Source organism: Haliotis rubra, unplaced genomic scaffold, assembly GCF_003918875.1.
Source record: "Haliotis rubra isolate DU_JTF1 unplaced genomic scaffold, ASM391887v1 Scf467, whole genome shotgun sequence".
Classification (NCBI taxonomy): domain Eukaryota; kingdom Metazoa; phylum Mollusca; class Gastropoda; order Lepetellida; family Haliotidae; genus Haliotis; species Haliotis rubra.
Window position 1 is genome coordinate 368,242 of NW_025767154.1, and position 23,562 is coordinate 391,803.

The following is a 23,562-nucleotide window of genomic DNA, read 5'->3' on the forward strand; positions in this document are numbered from 1 at the left end:
AAGTCAATGTACAATGCTGAAGTGACAAGGATTACATAGAATACAGATTAGCGTCATATAAATAATTACAATAAAGTCTCACATGTCTTGACTAAATAGTTTTTTACTTTTTAAAATTTGGACGATGGCTGTCCTGAATTAGTCCCTATAACAGTGAGGTTGCAATAGAGGTACTCATTTAGACATTACCTGACCAAGAGGCCACAAGGGGCACGGGAATCTCACCTGTCTCTTTCACTCCAATTAGACTCTACATCCATCCTCCTTAAGAATTAGTCCCTATAACAATGTTTATTCATCGCGTTATACTTTTTCCAGGACCCTTCTTTAAAATGAGAATCAACAGTGTCAATGACAGACCGGGGAATTGGTATTTTTTTGTGAATTAAATATGGCCGTTATTTCTCACTGCCATGGTAAAAATCTGATCACCGTCTATAAGATTTGACTTCACGGGAGATTGCCACAGAAGCTTCTTTATATGCCGTGTGGATTATATTGTTCTCGCTGAAGTGTAAAATTCAGATTTATGGTTCTTAATATAGTTAGACCCCAACGTTTAAATGACACCATGACACTAAAATAACACCATTCGTCTCAGACTGACTGTTCTGTGAACGCATGGTATATGTGTCGACAATGGAAATTAGCTCATAATTATACGTACAATACGTTGAGGAAGACGAAGGCATAGTTGAGTTCAAACTTCTTTAGTTGGTTCTACAGTACATGGTAAACAAGTATACATGAATGAAGTGAGCGGAGTGCCAGCTCAACCCCAGGGTGTTTCCAACGAGCGGCATTATCCTGCTCGCGGACGTCCCTACAGAATGAATGAATGAATGGTTTATTCTCATGAAGATCACGCAATAGTGACATAGAGAAAAATACAAATGTACAGATTTGTTTCATGGGAGCATACGTAGTCCGGTTTTCACATAGTTGCTTATTTTTAACAATAGTGCTTTATGCGTACAAGACATGAGGGATATAAATTTATCTAATGATGGATAATTACAATAATAGTTTGGTAGGAATGAATTTCTTACATTACTTAAACATGGACAATATAACATGAAGTGAAGTTCATCTCCTATTGTGTTCTTACACAGTGTACATAATCTTTCTTCTTTAATAATATTATACCATCTACCTGTTTCTATTGAAAGTTTATGGTTACAAGTTCTAATATAGGTAAGCCAAATGCGTACATTTAAACATATTATAATAGTGGCCTTTAGTAGATTTCGATTTACATTCGTTCCAGTGTTGATAAAACTGGTTACATAATATAGACTTAAGGTTACTTTTAAGCCAAATCTTACTTGTACAGGTTTGAGACATCCATATATAGTTTAAGCCAGAACATTCCAAAATTGTTTTAACAACATTGATAAGAGGTAAATATATGTTTGGGTCATTCGTTTTCATTGTAAACATGATCCGATATAAAATACTAGACAATGTGCCAGTTGATGAGATTAGTTTGCACCAATATGAAATGATTCTAACCTTTATAAGTATATCGGTTGGATATCTTCCCAGTTCACCATATATCATATAATCTGGTGTTGATTGCTTAACTTTTAATATATATTTACAAAATTTTAAATGAACCCTTTCTAAGATAGTACTCTTCTCAAAGCCCCAGACTTCTGAGCCGTATAACAAAATCGGCTGCACAAGGTTATCGAACAGTTTAAGTTGACAATCAATGGGAATATCTAACAAACGTAATTTTCTAAAAATTGCATACATTGCTCTTGAGGCTTGTTCGACAATTCTCTTATGAGCTTTACAGAATCTACCAGAGCGAGTAAATAAAATACCAAGATATACATATTCTGAGACCGATTCAATATTTTGCTGTTGTAGCTTGAACACATGGTGTATTTTGTCAGGCCCCCTCCCAAAAATTATTATCTTTGTTTTAGAAACATTTACAGTTAATTACAGTTAATCTACACAGACAATCGGAATACCTGACTCGTTGATAATATAGATGTGAGCATATACATACAGTTTTTGACAACAATGGACAGGCGACGACTCAACAATGGACAGATAGAGAAACAATAGCACTGCATTGACCAGTTGATGTGTTGGCAGCAATGGACAAGGGGGATGACCAATTAAGGCAATAAATGTCTTATACAATAATTAATGACAGAGTGGTACAGGGTGGCTGACAAGACAATGTACACTGCGGTAGTGATAAGGATTAAGATTGCAGATTGAATAATTACAATTAAGTCACACATGGCTTGGCTACATAGTTTTGGTCTTCAGAAATATTTGGCTGTCCTGAATTAGACGCTGTAACAGTTCTATAACCTTTGTGAAGTGTACAAGAAAGTGTTTAAACAAGAAAGATGTCCTCAATTGTGTTTAAGATAAGTAAGCATGTTTCTTCATTTGAACTTATCACGGGTGTCTTTGCAGTGAAAATATTTTAATTGTATCAACCATTGTCTGTCAAGTATTCAGTCTTGGGATTATTGAACGAGAAATGTGTGTGAGATACGAAAACTGACATGATTTAGAACGGAATCAAAGTTAATTTCATGCAACTGAATTCTCACGCTTATATACATTCAGTCAGTCCCCAAATTATGTATGTTGTTCCCGGAAAAGAGGTGGATACTATGTGGTTTACCACAGACAACTAACCGCAGCTGAATATTTTATGAGGGCCTCATTTACTTGCTGCCCAAAGATATTTGGGACTACATTCTTTTCGTAAAGTTGCATTCTTGAAGCTCATTCTTCGTGATGAGTACTGAGTAAAGCTAATACCTCTAGTAGTAGATACAATGATAGTCCGGAACCAAGTCCAACAAAAGCCTCTGCAAAGCCTTGTTTCACAAATAAAGCTTTTGTTATAAGAATCTCATTTTCGCTAGGGGCAACCCATTTTTTCAGCAACCACAAATCCTTTTTTTCGACCCGACACCAAGGTTGCTCGAACTTCCAATTGGACATATAGAGTTGCTACAATATACAGGATACACTCCGACAACAAAAACTATGGCAAAGCAAATTGCAGCAATTTTCCAAGAAATGGGCATTCGGTGCAGCAAATCGATCGCACACCACCTCCTACTGGAAAACACGCACAACAACAACCTAGTGTCCGATATCTCGATGGTAGACTATCTCGCCGCAAATCTCGGAGAAACCCACATGCAACCACTCTGCGGTCTTCCAGCCTTTGTCGACGACCTCTACGTGTTTGGCTATCTATCTCGTAAAGACATCGTGCAGCACAAAGGAAACGTCCAGTGTACGACGGGAGAGCACGGCCACGCGAAAAAAATTGTCGGACTACTCCACTGGATACTACGCACCACCTACAAAGAGCATACCGAAGCCACCAAAATGTATGCGACACTTCTCCACACGGTGCAAAAGACGAGTGCAGGAGCTATTGCCAGCACGATCCAAAAGATCGAAAGGGAAACCCAGCAAAAATCGCTACGAGCATGGAAAGCCCAAAACGACGAAACCCCTTTTGCAGTCTTCATGGCCAAAGTGGACGTCTCCGAAATCGGGATCGACCAACTCCAAGAGAAATTGTCCTATCTAGAAACAAAACTACAAGGCAATGGACTGGGGATCTACAGCATCGACTACACCCGAGACTATTCCGGCGTCCTAGACCGCAAACAGCTCGTGCAATTCCTCTGTAGCCAACATGGATTTGTCGAGCAAGGCGATCTCGTGGAAGCGATCGAAAGCGGAAAACCCACCATCCTGGACAACACCCACTCGGTCGGCAACCATGTTTGCACGTGGATAGAGACAACAAAGTCCGGCAAAACGATGCGCACCAAGCTGTACAACAAAGTTGTTTGCAACTTCGAAACAGGAGAAATCCGAGAACCAATTGTCGGCCATCTTGCCGACTATGTGGACTGTCCAAACGAGCATCTCCGGAAAACCTGTCTCCACCCAGACGTACAACAACGAGGTTGCACTCGCATAGAAGTGTCCCTGTACGCCTGCCAAGGCACCGACATGTCCACCAACAGAGCAGAAAACGTTTTGCAAGACGTGTTGGAGTGGGTTTCGCCAGCAGGCGACGGTCTATTCGTAGTACAACCAGCAGCAACGCAGTGGCTTCGTCTCGCAGAAAAGATAGACCGCTGTTTGGTCTGAGCCGACCGTCCACAGCAAACGATCTTTGTCGCGTGGTACGCACATTCGAAAACAGGCCGCATGTCCGGAGTACACATTCGTCCAACCAACACAGAATCCTGGGACAAAAACATCGACTGGGCCATAGGAGACTTCGGTTTTCGAAGGGTTCCAATATTCCGTGTGAACATCCTATCGGTAGAAGGAGATACAGTGGAACTAGGCCCACTCCGATGCTATGCCAAAGGCGAGAACACCAAGACAGTGCTAGCTGAGAGCAAGAAGCCAACAGCTCTACATCCATCTGGCATGGATCCAGACATATTTCTCCCGACAACTCCACACATCGAATGGCAATGGAGGCAGAAAAAAATGCACAAAAAAGAGATCGAAGCTCTGCAAGACAGTTTCGCAGAAGCCACAGCATACATCCAAAAACGAAGACAATCCCAACTGCTTGTGGAAAATGCTCTCCGCAGTATGGATACAAACAAAGTAGGGGCAATAGCCGGTCGATACGGTATTCTCGGCTTCCAAACCACCAACCATTCCACACGCATCGTCCTCCAATCGCCAATGGGCGAAACAAGCACTGTTTGATCTACGGCGGGGCTAGAAAGAGTACTACGACAACACGACTCCTACTTCGAGAGAACGAAGACAGACTGTTTCGAGCGACAAACGTATTGGTTGGTAGAAAAGGATTTGCAAAAATACTAGGCGAGCTGTCGGAGGGTCTGTCAAGAAAACTATATCATTGGGACAAGACTAGACTATTTGCTGTCGGCTATGGAAACAGTCTATTTTTGCAAATCCTGTGTTTTCCGTTCGTTGCGCACCTGTGTCGGTGCGCACCTGTGACTAGCGTTCCTTTGTCCAATATTAATACACCACTCAGACATTTACGTCTCTTAGACGGGCGGTAGAAATGACTTTGTTTTGGATATGTTGTTGACGTGTTTGTTTCTGAATATATTGTATGACATGTTGCTTTCAATCTTGAGAATTGTTTTTTTGCCTAGAAGTTGGTGCCAGAACGTAGTGACTTAGGGTTCACGTTGGTGCACTTACTACAAGTCTATTTTATCCGTATATTCCTAGTATTTGTCTCTCGGCTACATGCGTTAACGTTCTGCTCTTGTTGGCACGGGTACATTCTGTCCATCATGAGCCAATCGTACCATCTAAATTACCTATGTAGTCTCATGATCCATTTCCAGCTTCACAGACGTCTACCTGTTTGTGTGATACAACCCTTGTCAAATCGAAAATCTGGTTTACGTCACCAACAGCACATTCTGTAAGCACAAGATTTAAAACAGACTGCATCTTACCGCAAACCGCAGGGTAGTAGAACATCAAAACGATCAGATGATCCCATTAAACTTTATAACAGTTTGTCGGCTTAAGCAAATGGTCGAGCCAGATCTCCAGTCAGGGCACCTTAGAGACGATCAACTCTCAACCTGTGGAATTGTAGTGGACACATCTTAACGATTTACAATCATTTGCCCAAGAATTCAAACCATCAGCATTTTGTCTACAAGCGACGTGTTTGGAACAGCCGGGTAAACTTGACCTACAGCTCATACCATTGTTTTACTCCATTAGGCGATAGGGTAATTGGAGGTTTGTCTAACATGGTGAGTCGGTAGTGATCCACAGTCCCACTTCACTCAACATTTACCTCCAAGCTGTTGATGTTCCTGCACCAGAAACAATGACGTTTACATTGAGCTGTTTATATGTTTCGCCTTGATGTATCATCATGGGCGATTTAAATGAACATGATCCACTCCGGGGCGGTGTTCGCACACAAACATAATGGGCACAGTCGTTGTGGAGTTTATTGACAATAATGATTTATGTATTTGAAATCATGATTCACACACCTACCTACACCCTGCATCCCACATACTCCTCACTTTATTTGTCCCTTTTAGATTCAAGGTTACTCAATAAATTTGCATGGTCAGTTCGTGATGACCTTTGTTAGTGACCACTTTCTAACTTCACATTCATCAAGATATGATAGTTAGTATGTATCTTAAAGGTACATTAAAGGTCTTGTGTTCATCATCTAAAGGCGGGTAACAGATACATCAAACAGATATAGCAAACAATCTCTGAGAATCATTAGCAGAACATTCCTCCTCCTCGAATTATATATCTAAAAGTTTAGAAATTTGCAGACCAAGAAAACAAATAAGTAATTTTCATTCTGACAACGGCGAGGACTATAAAGAGCTTTTTCCTATTCCAGAAGTAGTCATTACTCTGACTAAATTTAGATAATCAGGCACAAATCAATTGGTTTACAAATAGGAATATCAGCAATTGAGAATGAAATATGATTCCCATTGTTCTGTATTTACTGATTCGACCAAGGATGGTGACAAGGGCTCATCTGCTACTGTCATTGGATCTAAAACAACATCTTTCAGAATACCAGACGATAGTTCAATTTTCACTGTTGAAGCAAAGGCTATTCTGGCAGCGTTGGAGTACATTCAGCATCAATCAAATAGTATACAATTTATCGTCATCTCTGATTCCCTGTCATGCCTTCAGGCACTGAAAAATGTTCTTGAAATTTTAGTTATATAATGATCTTTCTACTGATCAATACGACAATTTGTTGGTTACCGAGTGATGTCGGCATGGCTGGCACCACAATAGCTGATGATGCAGCTGGAGCAGCTCTTGACAAATCTGTCTCTCCACTTTTGATATCTTACTCTGATTTTAACTGCTATATGTCAGAGAATATATCCGACAGTTAATACAAACAAAGTGGAACACACAAGCAGGTATTAACAAACGTCATGAAATCAAACTTTAGGTTATACCGACTTTGGATGCAGACATGATGTAGTTGTAATGCGACGATGTGAATTTGGCCATACTCGTTTTACCCGTGTCAATAATTAAACGCAGTTACTTGAAATATTGTTTTAATGTAAAGCAATGTATCGAATGATCAATTCAAGAAATAGTTCCTAAATCATGCACTTTCAAAAAATGTACAAATTCAAACCGGTATAGAGAAACTCAAAACTTTTAATATTGACTTTCAAGCCAGATGTGTTAGAGAGGACAAAGTCTGAGATAAAGAATCATTTGTAACACTGGACTTAAACACCGTAATTGAGATCTTGAATTGAAATTGACATGAAGCTGACATGGGAAATTCTAATTGATGCTAAGTTAGCTACTACGATATATGCATGTACATATGCATCGTATTATGCTCTCAAGCCCTGTGGATGTTCCGTCTTCCGGACATCATAACAAGGCTATGCTGAGGCCAGAGTTGCTATTACATCTACATAACCTGCACCACTATCAACTTGTATTATATGGGTTGGTTTACGCAGAGTGCTACAATGTTAGCTTCTGAACAGCTCGTATTCATCAAAGGTGTACCAAGTATTAAGTACACCTGGTTTCAGTCAAGTGTGTGTTTGCAACGAGCCGGGTACAACATCAAGGAGACGAGGCTTAGGGGAGTCACTTCATTTACAATATGCGCGGCGAAATGATATGTTTTCGGTGATACAGTGACACTACCTTCTAAGATTACAGAACAATCCAGTGTAAGGTTTAATTACACATATGTCTTGCCAGTTATAAAACCGTAGGTGGCTGATGCAACAAGGCAACTCCTACACTGCAGGTAATATAACGGTATTGGATAACTGTAAATTACTGATAAAACAGTTTCCATTGATCAGAATCCAATTTTTCCCCAAGCCGAATCAATATCACCCCCACTCCGTTTGTGCGTGTTGTATGCTAATGTACACATACAGGTAACAAGTCTGCCCCGCCCATCTGGACGATTTCGCGCAATGTGGCTTCATCGACCCTAATTGCTACCAATCCCTTAAGGATGAACTGGCTATATATTTAAACAGAACGCAGGGCAGTGGCGGCCGGCTGGCGCATCTCACCTCCCTCCGTCCACACGAACTGTCCAGGGAACATGGCCTCGAATGATGTACGTCAGCTCTGTTGCTTCATAGGTATATTTTTGTGTACTTTGTCAGCAGTAATGTCGCACCCACCAAGCTCTGCCGGTGCCACGGATACATTCTCTCTCCCCCGCAGGTAAGTTTAAAAAACAAACCACACCAACACCTTCATATCTCTCTCTCTCTCTCTCTCTCTCTCTCTCTCTCTCTCTCTCTCTCTCTCTCTCTCTCTCTCTCTCTCTCTCTCTCTCTCTCTCTCTCTCTCTCTCTCTCTCTCTCTCTCTCTCACAAAAATACTACTTCTCCACTGACTTATGCTTTATTATGTGAATTTTACACGGTATACGGCTTCTCCACTGAAGGTCGGTCACATGACATCAAAACTGACGTTTATGCGATTACACGTTTTCCGGGTGACCGTATTCTTGAAATGATGAAAACATTGACGGGCTACTTCAACATTCCTGTGTACTTCACAGGCACGAACACAAGAAATGTAATCGTCTTTCAGTGAAGTGTAATACACAAGAACTGTAATCGTCTTTCAGCGAAGTGTAATACACAAGAAATGTAATCGTCTTTCAGTGAAGTGTAATCCACAAGAATTGTAATCGTCTTTCAGTGGAGTGTAATATACAAGAATTGTAATTGCCACAGGGGATGAAAAAGAAACAACTACAAATTTTACCTCTCACGTTGATCGTGTCAGCCATTTTGTCGTCCGGTATTTGCTGTAAATGTATTAGGACGCTGTGTCACTTTACCTGACTGGGGTATTTTGAAAGACACTTTGTTTCATCTAATGATGGTAAATTTGAATCTGTGCAGCAATTTGAGCATACTAAGCTCATTAACCTCTCTTTTGAACAATCCGCTTTTAGCAATCTTCTAACTATATCACGGCAGAGGACACCAGAAATGGGTTTCACACATCGTTCACATTGGGGAATCGAAACAGGGTCTTCCGCGTGACGAGCGAACGCTTTAACGACTAGGCTACCCCATAGCGCCGTTTTGGCTTCGAGTTACAGCTGGTTGTTGTATGACTGTTGGCGTAAACACAAAGTTACAGGCCCTCAATGAAATTGTGTAATACATCCTTTAAGGCATAAAATAATAGGTGAAAAGTAGTGAATTTAACTTTGTGTGAGTTCATTGGCCAACGTTGTTGAAACTCAATCTCTGAAGATGAAAGTCAGTTTTTGAATATATGCTTTGTGTTATCTGACTGGCTGATTGGAAAGGTGACTTTTTTAATACTGACAAACGTCTCACAACCTGAAACAGTTGACATTTCCTCGTGGTTTTTTCGCCACTCTATCTAATTGTCAGATCGGTATGAGACGAAATTGAAAGCAAAATATACTCGTTTCTATGAAAAGGATTAATACAAACTAGATCCTAAGGTACATTCTTTTATGCGTAAGGTTTAAAATTTGAATGTTGTTTATATTTACAGTTTAGGAAGATGATTTCTCATTCCTGTTGTTCTTTATGGTTCAGACCATACCAATGTATGACAGATCAAGAGTCACTCAAGAAGTAGTGGGTTTGATGTTCCAAGCAAAATAGGTAATACGATTTCATTGCAGTGTTAAGAATCTGCAGTGCTCATTCCAGTTATGGTTTTATGAAATTAATAAGATGCAAACTTTCCAGCAGGCTGAGAGGACTTAATTTTCATGAGACGGTAAACTTAAGACCACGACTTACACAGCCGTATTTACCATCTTAATGTAAATATCTCTAACGGTTGCGGTGAGAATCACATTAGACTGAAACACTCTCGCCAGTCAATGTGTATCTCTATATTGCAGCTTTGCAACGCTATTTAAGTGGGAACATTGTACCACTGTGTACTAATAAAGACGGTAGCTGATGATTAGCTTCCGAAAACTGCAGATAAAAACAACACCCTTTGCTTAGTACACAACAGAAAGTATACAAATGTTAAAATTATACTTGTGTAATAAACAATTAGTTACACCATTTAAAATCATGTGTACAAGAAACATTATGATGGTAAAGAAACAGAATCTGTGTTCTGTCATAACAAGGTAACCGTGAGCCCTGGTCAAAGCATAGATTCCTTTTGCCCTTGTGTCAACATGTGTTTCCAATAATGTAATCAGATACCAGGAAGTTGCAAAAGATAGGCAGCAACCTGGGTTTAAACCCTATGAGCGATGCTAAACTCTATCTAATTGGTCCAAGTGTTGTATCCGTTTTACCAAAGACACTTGCTAATTTACAGATATTGTTCATAGATTCAAAACGTTAGACAAAGTGTTGTACGCGTACACCAACTATGTAGTATGTAGACCCTCTAATATGGTCAAGAATATGCGGAAGGGATGAAGACATGTAATGTCATCGTGTACCGATGTTTGTGGCTAACAGTATCGATAACTGGGTTGTCTGGTCCTCCTCACTTGAATATTTCAGCCCGTCATCATATAGCTGGACTATTACAAAGCTCAGCATCAACAACAAACAAGGACACATACAAAAAGGTGAATGTTATGGGATAGTAACGTAAATATATGTCAGAATATATGTCAGACTTTTAACTGCACCAAACTACCCCAACTACTCACTTGGCATGGTCGTCATGGGTCCCTGAAAGTCGGTTTTAATTTAATATGAGATCAGCTACAACATCGTTCCGACTGATTAAATCTTACTGTAGTGCTCTAGTAATCAGTTGTGAGACTGTGTGGTTTCAGATGACATTCACACTGCCGTACGGGTCTAGTTTAGATTTTATGTCAACATATTGAAATTGGTCAACATTCCCCAATAATTAAAGAAGTTATTATTTGTTAACAGATGGAACTGTAGTTTAATACCTCCAGATCACAGTTGTGTTCACCTTACATCAATGTATCTTGTACACCTTTCAGGCAATGTTGTATGATATGAATTCGTGGTATCATTTAAATGTCTTGAAAGGGCGTTTCGCAAAGCTGTGAAGTGTCCTGCCAACCAAATTGATGAACATAGCCTGAGGTTGACAAGTACCACGTCAGCCAAGCTGCCTTACGCTGTCGCCAGTCACAACTAATTCTGCATCAAGCCTGACTTAGGTGATTTTGTAATGATAGATTCGGTTTCTAATTAATTGTACCACTCAGTGACCACTAATAGCCTCTATCTCTATCTCCAACTCCCGACTGCCAGACAAGGTAATTGACAAGTAAAATGCTCGATTTCACGTTCGTTGACAGCTCGCGTTCCATCTCCTCGCCATATTAGCCGTGTCTTATCACCCAATAATGGCAAAGCTCTATCAAAACACAAGCCTATTTCATAAGCTGTCACAGAATAAGCCCACATCTAATTGAGAACCGGGAACTTGCTACAATAAAGAAGCATTTGGACAGGTTTAATTAGCAGGTCAATATTGCAGTGATATTTTCCCTCAAGTACTTTCTGAATAACATTCTACCATTGCCAGCACGGCTTCGTGTAGTAATGTTGACCATTGACATCCTTATGACAAAGAAATGTTCCTTCTTATACTTCCAGTCTGTCTGGGAAATAGTCCCATCGCTGCCGCATTCCTATACGACCGTCGGATACTGCTGCACTGTGTAGGGCAGGATCAGCCTCTGTGTCATAGCCCTTTACATCCTTTCATGTACTGCTCTAATGTCTAGGACGGATATATCTCAATTTACAGTATCTTGCATGCCATATCTCCAAATCACTTTTATCTCACATAATATTTCTTCTGCTGCCGTTTGGCTTCAGAAGACATTCGCGTGTCTTTTTGTCGTATGTACAGTTTGTAATAGACTAGTAGACTGAATAGATTTGATCAAAGGCAGTATTACCGAATGACGTCATGACGACATCTGATTTTCACCATCAACTAAAGGGCTATTCTGTCCAGTGTTTGCTTTAAAGGATAAACGCACATTTGGACGTAAGAGCAGTACAACTACAGCTGTACTTAAGTATAGTCGGACGTTTATTGCATGATTTAGTTGATAGGTTGCCTAAAACAACTCATGTGGCATATTTATCACAGTCGAATAGCTCTGCTGATAAGAGGAAACGCATCAGAAAACAGAGTATTTTGTCATTTTCCATTAGAAGATGATATGTTTTCGATCTTCCTGAATGAATGAAAGCGATGTTATGGACCAGTCAATGTTCTGAACACTATTCAACCAAGCTATTAGTATTAGTAATCTACTGTCGTATCATAGGGTTGTATGAAGGCAATGCTCTGGAAAGGCCACATTATTTGTGTTTGGAGGAAATGAATTACAGAACATTGTACGTGCAAGAACGGTTGCTTCATTTCAAGATAAATGTAGAAACATATGTGCTTCCGTTTTACATTTTACAGTCTAAATTATCGACTGAAATGTGTTAATCGTTGTTACTGACTTGTATGGTCTCATACTTTAGTCATGAATATATTAGAAATAGCAACAATGAAGTGATGTGCCCGCCACCTATGTACACATGTTGTGCGTACATACATGATATATCCCATGTATATTGTGTCAGATGTTACTCAGTGCTAATATACTCTCCCCCAAAAGAAGCGAATAGCTGTATTTTCACGAATTTAATCTGCGGCACACACAAAAGTATGTGCTTCGGCCGAATTTATATGTGTCTGGCTGTAGAGTGTCTATAGATGTTTTCCATCTTACCTAGTTTGCACTATCACAATCACTTTGATAATCCACATATAACGATGTAATCTTATTGTGGAGGGTCACACTTGGTAGGATATGTGAGCCGGATGACATCACACATGATCGTTGCGTTATGTATCAATTCGCTACTGCGATCATTCGAATAGACTAAATATGCTTTGAATCAGTGCAGTTAGGTTTGTAATAAAGCGGTTATTGCACTCGTATCTGTTTGACAGGCACCATTGTCTAACAACGAGCTGATAGATAAATGACAGACATTCGTGTTGTAATCTCTATTTATAACTATCTCTATTTTCCACAGAAATCGCTTGTTTGAGATATTGGATCCCTTTGATTTGCACACCTCTGTGACGTCATTGATTACCATTACTAATCTCTCTGTCAATGAAGGTGGTTAACTGTATATTTTATTGTCCAGACAATGATTATTACTGTTATTACTAGAAATAGAAACTGCCCTGTTTTCAACTTTTTATTGACTCCTAGTGATATATTTGGCATGGAAGACACATTTTGTTTGATCCTCTTTGTTCGTACCGAATAGGAAATGAACAGTAAATTAAAGATAGATTATTATTATCTCTTTTGAATATGAAATCAATTAGTTCATATTCTCCGATTTATTTATTTACATATGTTAACAATGATACATAATGATTAAACAAATATAATTCAATTTCGAAAGAATGTTTTGTTTACCCAGTGTAAGTAGTCAGAGGTGAATTCAGTAATGGATGTAAATGATTAAGGTTCTGTGTTTTACATGTGTGTAAACCGATAAATAGCAGACAAATTACAAAGGACTGATTGCACTCGAGGGTATAGCCCGCACGGAATGTAAACAGTTTGAACTATAGCAAATGATGTGCAGTGAGAAGAATTCAAAACACTGCCAAAACAGCTCATATTTCCAACAGCTGGAGATTCTTCGTCTGTGGTAGAATATTGACTGAAGACATAACAAGTGCACTGTTGCAAATACCAACCACAACGACTTATCACCAATATGTAAAACAATAAGACGATGTATAGTTACGAACCAACCTCCTATAAGATGTGAGAGAAACCACTGCAAGAAATGAATGGCTCCTTCAACACTCGTGTTTGAATTTTCAGCATGTACATATAACTTCTCGTGGTGACCAGTCAGTCTTTCTGACCCGTATGATCCTTTGACTCATACAAAAAGACAAAATGATTGGAATCCATGTTGATTTTTTGATGATAATTGCTCATTTAAAATAAGCACTGATTTTCATACAAAACCATGTCTGTACAAGTAGGGCCCTGGAATGTTTAATGTTGAATTAATTGGTGAATGCGAACATTTAAAATAGATCGTAATTGACACATCTCATATTGAGCATGTAAGTCCCCAAGGGCCCTCGTCTGGTGATCTACGTCCCTGGTATGGTGATCTACCTTCAGTTGTTGGCGATCTATAGCCTATTTTTATATTGTGTTGTCCTCTATAGTTAAAATGTTTAAGATTTAATTACTAGTTTTACATTTATATCTGTGATATTCTAGTTGTTTTACCGTCCTTTGTCGACAGCTATTTAAATTGATTACCTTGTTTTCATCGCTATATGGCTGTTATATTGCCGATGCGATGTAAAATTTTAACTCACTCACTCACTGGTGATCTACCTTCAGTTGTTGGTGATGTATAGCCCGTTTGTATTTTGTACTGTCTATTGTGATTAAATTTGATGATAGCGTACTAGTTTTAAATTTATATCTGTGATACTCTGGTATTTTTACTGTCCTTCGATGACGGCTTTTTATGTTCTAAATTTATTGATTTTAATATTGATATAAATTAACTTGTTCTCGTCACAATATGGCTGAAATATTGCCGATGTGACGTTAAATATTAACTCACTCACTCATATTGAGTCCCAGTTTTGACAATAGATGTGTTAGCCTTCCTTCACTAATAGCCTTGGGTGAAAATTGTAACACACAGTTAATCCACGAGGCTTTGCATGGGCGCCGATAGCAGAAACCATAAACCAGACCACATCTTACCGATTGCCTTTTATTTCCTTGTCACGAATTATTGCAGTTTTAGGATCTTCGGGGGAGCTTCCCTAGCCGTTCGTTTCAAAGCCGTAACCCCATTAGGCCATCAAGAATGTGAAGAAACACGCTGTAATTGTCTTTCAGTATGCCTGTAAGTGTTCCAGGCTGTGATAGACTGGACCAACCCCTTTGCTATCACACGGCAACATATTTCGATTTCATGTAAATATCTACATGATAGAACGAGCAGATAGTTTTGTCGCGTAGGAATTCGTGCGTGTGTATGTGACCAAATGTAATTCTCCAATGTTCACCAAATTACCTTTATTATTCCCCGCGGTAGTATGCTCACTTCCGATAAAATAAATATGTATTTGAACGAGTGGTTGGACTTTCACTGCCTCGGCAACACTTGCTAGCTAATTCCTACAATACGGTTTTCGGTACATTATTGGCTTGCGATCTTAAGGGCACATACCAGCACATGTTTACAATACCGGATCTCTGACAGAACAGCTGACAGAAAATGCTACAAAGAAACTAGACCTAGTATTATTACTCATTACTCGATTTATAACAGAGGAGCGTCTGAAAATGGCCAACTGACACCAACTGTTCACAATCAATACACGACAAAATTCGAATACCCCGAATTCACACTTGAAATAAAAAACTGAACGTATACTAACTTTAGTTACAGCTGATATATAACGCTACCCTTACGTCATGAACATTATCTTAAAATCTGAAAACAATGTCGAATGAGTATTAACGAGAAACGGTTGGCGCGAATGTTGACTATATTTTCCAAGGACATGAAGAACAAATATATGATCAAATATATCGATTTGTTTAATACCTTTGAGAGAAAACATTTTAGTTCGTTGACCTCGGACAGGAGTATATCAGACGATGACAATGAGCTACATTTTGTCTGAGTATTCTTAACACGCGCACCTAACACCAGCTAACACAACAACGTTTTCGCAACGTTGTGGGAAGGATGTAGATTGGTAATGTCATGACACAACGTTGTCACACCGTTAGTATTACGTCACTTTATAACGTTATGTCACAACGTAACAACTTTGAAAATTTACGTTGAGGAAACGTTATGCTTTGGGCTCCTCACAACGTTATAACAACGTTTCTTATAACTTGGTGTCACGATAGTTTTCTGTAAAAGTTTTCACTTTGAGATTCTTTCTTCACTATTAGGCTACAGCTTCATAAGACACACGACCAAAACAACATGCAAATTGACGAATAAACATCGAAGTGAATTTCTGCTTTGTTTCTTATGTACTGATTACTACTGGAAAAACTATTCAAATATTAACGTCAAATAGAACGTGAGGACAACGAAACATACGTTAGCATCAAATAACTCTAACCTTGTACGACGTAAAAAATGACGCATCACGGCGTCAGGCCACAGAATAACGTTGTAATGTTCAACGTTAATGGGAAGCCACAGAATAACGTTGTAACAACGAAAGCATAACGTTGTGACAACGTGAAATTGCTAGCTGGGTTACGATGTGGCATTTCCTGATCCTCCAAAATCAAACATTACAAATAGCAATTCTCAGCACAATGTTCACTATTGCCACGTAACCATTATCCAGTCCGTATGTTTCTCAAGGGGAGATTAATGAGGCTATACATGCAGTCGTATTTACCTGGAATTATCTGTGTGAGGCCCTATGCTGTCTTATGTTGTGAAGTAACATGTTTTGTAGGTGGAAATGATAGTGCTGTTTGATTTATGTACATCAAAGGTAGCGGCTGATTCAAAACACATCACTTAAAAATTTGGTTTAAGATGAACATTGGGCTTAAAATGACTGACAACATTTACATTTGTCTTATTGTGTATCGGTTTTGCCCATATCAAGCAGTGAGTGTTTTCGAACGACAATTTTATCATTACTCTGCGTGGCTAAGAAAGCGCCATGTTGTAAGGAGTGTGTGTGAGTGTAGCACGAAAAGAAATGTGTACTTTTTATCTGTCGATCTCTCAACCTCTGACTGCACATAGCAAGTGGTACAGCACACACTGTTTGATGTTTAAACAAGAAATAATCTGAGAGGAAATTAAGATTGCCGATCATTGTCTGTTTCCATTATTGTGTTTGCTTTCCAAAATTGAGCGACTTTCTTTATACCTGAGAGCACTCTGTGTTTAATGTACGTTCTGCAGTAGTTTCTGCTATGTTCTGCAAGAAAAGTCGTCAGTGATAGAAATCAAAAGATGTGTCTACTTTGAAACGGGGAAGATCCAAGAACATTAAAAATAGATAGAATAAAAACAAGTTTGAATGAAGTACGAGAATTTTAGGTCTGATGCTAGTTTGTTCACGTCGTGAAGATGACACAAGTTCGGTTGGAACCTTCAGGTTAAAAGACTGTTCACTGGGACACTACAATCAGATATTGCTTGACCAACTTCGGAAAAGCTGTTTTACATTTTTCATCCTTGTGTTCACATTCAACAGACACAGTGTTGACAGAAAGAAACGTTTATCACCACGCCGATTTCATCCCATAGAGTTATATATGACCCATGCCTTCGTCTACACACATGTGCCTGTATGTCTCTGTACAGGTGCAATCATCTTGAACGTTAAATCTCGTTTAATCTCACCTCTACCTAATCTGTCAATTTGGTTTGCTGGATATTACTATATATACTTTGACGATGTAGCTTCGGTCTAATCTGGTTGATTTTATGGGCCATACTGTATGTGCTCATGCTTATAACTAACTGGAAAGGTGAGCGAGAGCTTCAAACAGTAATACAGTTTTATTGGATGATATCCTAAGGTGCAGATCTTAGATGTTTGCAGTCCCTTGTGAAATCAATGATGGCAGCTTGGTGTTGCGTAATCAAGGGGATCTGAGCAACGAAAACATGCCCACTGGATCGTTGCACTGCCCAGAAATGCATCACTGCAAGGCGATCGGCGGTGAACTAGACGAATGGACCACCCTTGACCCTATCAATTTTCACCCTGTTTACATGTGAACAGTTTGTAAATTAATCTGGTTAAATCCACCAATTCATTATCCAAAACCTAAAACAGATCTGTATTTGATAGTCTTTGTGTCGTATATAACTTTGTTATCATTGACGGAGTGGTTATCGAACATGCTTTTCCCAAAGAATGATGCATGCACAATAACTGAAGAAATTCCAGCTTATATATGTACACATAATCAATTGGCGTTTCGATAAATAGAGATTATTAACCGAGTGTGTTTCCGTATCATTAATATCATATATTAGGAATAAAAATTGTATTATGCGAGCCTTTATAATACAATTTTTATTCTTAATATATGATATTAATGATACGGAAACACACTCGGTTAATAATCTCTTTATCATATAATGTCATTCTTAACATTACTCTAAAAAAGAAGCAAATCGTACGTGAATGTATAGATGAAGAGAGTCGAGCATTCGTGTAAGAATACTTAGCGGTACACCAAGGTGAAGGTCGTTCATGACGGCTGCATATGGTTGTGACTAGTCGCTAATACAGTGCAAACATAACTCATGCTCAAAAATAAGATCTTTCTGTCAAAACAGAACAACAAAATCAGGCAGGGTTTTCTTGGTAGTGTTTATATTTTCATTGCGGGTAATCACCTCATCAATATCAGTTTCTGATACCTGAAGGAATCGATTCATCGTTGTGATCGACAGATCGAAATCCTTGGTTGGTACCTTTCTTAGACGATAGCCTGTCACTCGTGCCTCATAATCCGTACCTTCAACTTGAACGAAGGTCTCCGTTTCATGTTTTCCAAAGTCAATTACTGCAGTAACGACTCCAGAACTTCTGCCATCAATTCTACAGAATCACCAATTTTGATAATGGGGGCAGCCATGTTTGTTTACAAACTCGTCGACGCAACGCAAACTCTATACGACGTCATCAATGAAATGTTAAAAGTTTTAGGATTCGCACGGCATGTATGGAGTTTTGAGAAAGTAGTTCGTGGATTGACGTAATTTGCATAGTTATCAGATTATGACACCAAGTTAATCAGATTGCCTTACTGCACCGATAACACCCCCCATTAGATGATAAAACCCGCTACGCTCTCATATAGTGGTCATTACTATGTTACCTTTGGGTATATTTTATGAATGTTGAATATGATTTATTGTGTGGAAAGGACCAACTTATGCCAGATGATATTTACTTATAGACAACTTGCTGTAATTATCGCCTGGATAGTTAGTCCAATGTCGAAACGCATAAAAAAGACATTGGTAAACCACGAATATCATTGTTTCATCATACCACATTCAAAACTACACCACACCAAGTTTCATTCCATTCTATTTTTGGCTCACGCGAGCTTAATGTCGTTGCCTGTTTGTGTGTCGAGCGCCGGAAGCCGTAAATATCTCCTGAAGCTGAAACTTCAAATGCTTGTTTCCAATACAATGTATGCTCAAGAGGCTCGAATGAATTCCAATATGGCCGCCATGACAGCCATATTAAAAATCAAAATATGCTTGGTCATTACTCGTACATCTTTTTCAGAATATGTTGAAATTATATATTAGTTTAATTTTACTACTGTTGTGACAAACTATTCAACAGAAGTCCATACGCACAGTAACTGACACAGCCCATAGTTGTGACAAGCTATTCAACAGAAGTCCATTCGCACAGTAACTGACATAGCCCCTAGTTGTGACAAGCTATTCAACAGAAGTCCATTCGCACAGTAACTGACACAGCCCATAGTTGTGACAAGCTATTCAACAGAAGTCCATTTGCACAGTAACTGACACAGCCCATAGTTGTGACAAGCTATTCAACAGAAGTCCATTCGCACAGTAACTGACACAGCCGATAGTTGTGACAAGCTATTCAACAGAAGTCCATTCGCACAGTAACTGACACAGCCCATAGTTGTGACAAGATATTCTACAGAAGTCCATTCGCACAGTAACTGACACAGCCCATAGTTGTGACAAGTTATTCAACAGAAGTCCATTCACACAGTAACTGACACAGCCCATAGTTGTGACAAGCTATTCAGCAGAAGTCCATTCTCACAGTAACTTACAGAGCCCATAGTTGTGACAAGTCATTTAACAGAAGTCCATTCGCACAGTAACTGACACAGCCGATAGCTGTGACAAGCTATTCAACAGAAGTCCATTCGCACAGTAACTGACACAGCCGATAGTTGTGACAAGTTATTCAACAGAAGTCCATTCGCACAGTAACTGACACAGCCCATAGTTGTGACAAGCTATTCAGCAGAAGTCCATTCGCACAGTAACTTACAGAGCCCATAGTTGTGACAAGTCATTCAACAGAAGTCCATTCGCACAGTAACTGACACAGCCCATAGTTGTGACAAGCTATTCAACAGAAGTCCATTCGCACAGTAACTGACACAGCCCCTAGTTGTGACAAGTTATTCAACAGAAGTCCATTCGCACAGTAACTGACACAGCCCATAGTTGTGACAAGCTATTCAACAGAAGTCCATTCGCACAGTAACTGACACAGCCCATAGTTGTGACAAGTCATTCAACAGAAGTCCATTCGCACAGTAACTGACACAGCCCATAGTTGTGACAAGCTATTCAACAGAAGTCCATTCGCACAGTAACTGACACAGCCCATAGTTGTGACAAGTTATTCAACAGAAGTCCATTCGCACAGTAACTGACACAGCCCATAGTTGTGACAAGCTATTCAACAGAAGTCCATTCGCACAGTAACGCACAGCCCATAGTTAAGCTATTCAACAGAAGTCCATTCGCACAGTAACTGACAGCCCATAGTTGTGACAAGTTATTCAACAGAAGTCCATTCGCACAGTAACTGACACAGCCCATAGTTGTGACAAGCTATTCAGCAGAAGTCCATTCCACAGTTGACACAGCCCATAGTTGTGACAAGCTATTCAGCAGAAGTCCATTCGCACACAGAGCCCATAGTTGTGACAAGTCATTCAACAGAAGTCCATTCGCACAGTAACTGACACAGCCGATAGTTGTGACAAGCTATTCAACAGAAGTCCATTCGCACAGTAACTGACACAGCCGATAGTTGTGACAAGTTATTCAACAGAAGTCCATTCGCACAGTAACTTACAGAGCCCCTAGTTGTGACAAGCTATTCAGCAGAAGTCCATTCGCACAGTAACTTACAGAGCCCATAGTTGTGACAAGTCATTCAACAGAAATCCATTCGCACAGTAACTGACACAGCCGATAGTTGTGACAAGTTATTCAACAGAAGTCCATTCGCACAGTAACTTACAGAGCCCCTAGTTGTGACAAGTTATTCAACAGAAGTCCATTCGCACAGTAACTGACACAGCCGATAGTTGTGACAAGTTATTCAACAGAAGTTCATTCGCACAGTAACTGACACAGCCGATAGTTGTGACAAGCTATTCAACAGAAGTCCATTCGCACAGTAACTGACATGAAGCTGTGTTGTTCACTTGTTAAATGAAGAAACTTACGGAAAGCGGAATGTCACGTGATTCCTTGCCTTATTGAATTATGTGTATGTAGTTGAGATGTTTCCCAGCTGGTAGTAGTATTGAAAGCGATTCGATCGAAACTAAATTTATGAAAATTATTCTTGCAAGAGTTAATTAACATGCAAGTCTATGGGAATTTCACTAATGATGACTCACTTATGGCCAACTAGTGTATATGGTGGTAGTTTGTAAATAATTGGCAGACGATTAGAAACCTTCTACAGCCAGCTCGACGGCCACGTGTCCTTGCAAACCGTCATATTGCCAACAGAAATCAATGGTGCACACGACGACCAAACTGGAGTAATCGACGCTGGTCAGGTGTCAATTTTTCAGACGGGAAACTACTCAGCTTGAGACCTCGTGAAAGATTTGGTGGTTGATCGGCTATAGTGTGAGCTGGTATCACTATGACTGATCGAACTTATTTTGTGCTGGGGCCACGTAGAAAGGAATGTCCGACTAAATCTCCATTCCCGAACAACCATCTGGTCTCGGCTCACTTATTTTGAAAGAATGGGGCCTACAGGGCCTCGGGTCCAATATTGTGAAGAATGGGGCCTACAGGGCCTCGGGTCCAATATTGTGAAGGAATGGGACATGCAGTTCCTCTATTGTGAAGGAATGGAGAGTTTTGAAGATATCCCCATAATATACACCCTTCTTTACACTTCGACAAAATATTCACATGTTGGAAATAATTTATTTAAAAAAATAGAATAAACCGGAGCTGTTTTGCATACAACTTTTATACTGTGTGAGTCTCCCTTGAGGGATGCACGTTGAATACTTTCTCTGCCTTGTTGTACATGCAACAAGCTCCGTCGACAGGAGATATTTACAAAGCATGGCGCAATTAAGGCTCTCCATAATTATGGGGATTCGAAACTGGCCTTTTATCGACAACTTGCACTTTGCTGAAACATGCTGATGGGAATTATAACAGATAATAGAGATGATGAACACGGTTATTTACGTTGACCTCTTTTGTTTGTAGATTTACTTGTCCGGATTAATCTAATTGCTTTATCATAGATTACTTCCTGAAATGAAACATTATAAAATATTGTTTGGAGCAATCAGGAAATTTGAAAATCTTTAATTATATGTAGTACTTAATGTAACAGCATTCCATCGCGTTTAGTCGGTAATAGGTATACATATAGAGTACTCAAGTCAAATGACACTGGCAGTTCATATTCCCGATTAATTTGAAATAGTTTACTTATGAAACTAGGGATAATAGTTGGAGCTATTCCAAGTGTACATTAAGTGAAATGAGCGCTTTAGATGGCCGACCACGTTAGCTAAACATGGCTCGGGGCCGCAAGAGGTGTGAGACTTTTAAGCAGTATGAGCGAATGGACAAAATCGTGGTGGTTATACACACTAATGATTAAAAAAGCCAACATTGAAGTTTCACAATAATCCCTATAGTTAGCGTTCATAACATCTATAAACGTACTTCGTTATTATCATGCACATTTTACTGAAACTACTGTTTGTACATTTTACCGTTAGGAGTATTCGTTTTGGAAGAGTGAGTGTTGCGGAAGGGAAAGAAAGGAGTGGCTGGAGTAAATCCTGCTGTGTCTCAATAAGAAGTCTTTTCCTTTTATACCGTTTGCAAAGTGATCTCGAGAATTCATCCATTTCATTAAAACCTCTTTCTAACCAGCTGTAAGTATTATGTTCAGTATCCAGATTTGGAGACTTTCTGTTTTTCATTTCAAAGGAACTGCCTTGAACTGTACGATCTGCAATATAGTACAGCATGTACCATAACGACAGTACAAACTTTTGGTGACATATTCCCTCAGTCCTCCAACTCTTTGCGAATGGTGATTAAAATGTTCGTTTTACTTTATGCTTCATATTAACAACTTTCACTAATGTTTCTTCACACTGCTGTTTCCATACAACAGCTTCGTTGTTCTTATTATCATCAGCTGGTGATAGTTCATTCTAAACGTATCTGCACGTTTTAGTCTTCAAAGTATGCATAACTCGTTCAGCATAACTTGTGGCCGACATGATAGGGCCTGTCCTGCGGAAATAAGGTCTCACGTATTCATTATCAAATTCGCCACCTGATGTTGAATATTATAAGTCGTGGCGGAATAGCATGCGAAAATGTCCTCCTCGTGGGTATAATGACATTACTTTCTTTGGATTCCCAGGGGCGCTACCCATAGATATCTCGTGAAGACATA

General features: G+C 39.5%; 1 protein-coding gene across 1 annotated transcript in view; it reads left to right on the plus strand.

Annotated features, from left to right (window-relative positions):
• The first annotated feature begins 8,074 nt into the window (after positions 1-8,074).
• The window catches only part of LOC124290486, a 63,498-nt gene continuing 48,010 nt past the window's right edge, over positions 8,075-23,562 (plus strand). Inside the window, exon 1 of the mRNA XM_046727197.1 lies at positions 8,075-8,247. Within this exon, the coding sequence (XP_046583153.1) occupies positions 8,123-8,247 (125 nt within the window). The 5' untranslated portion in view covers positions 8,075-8,122. The remainder of the gene's footprint in view (positions 8,248-23,562) is intronic.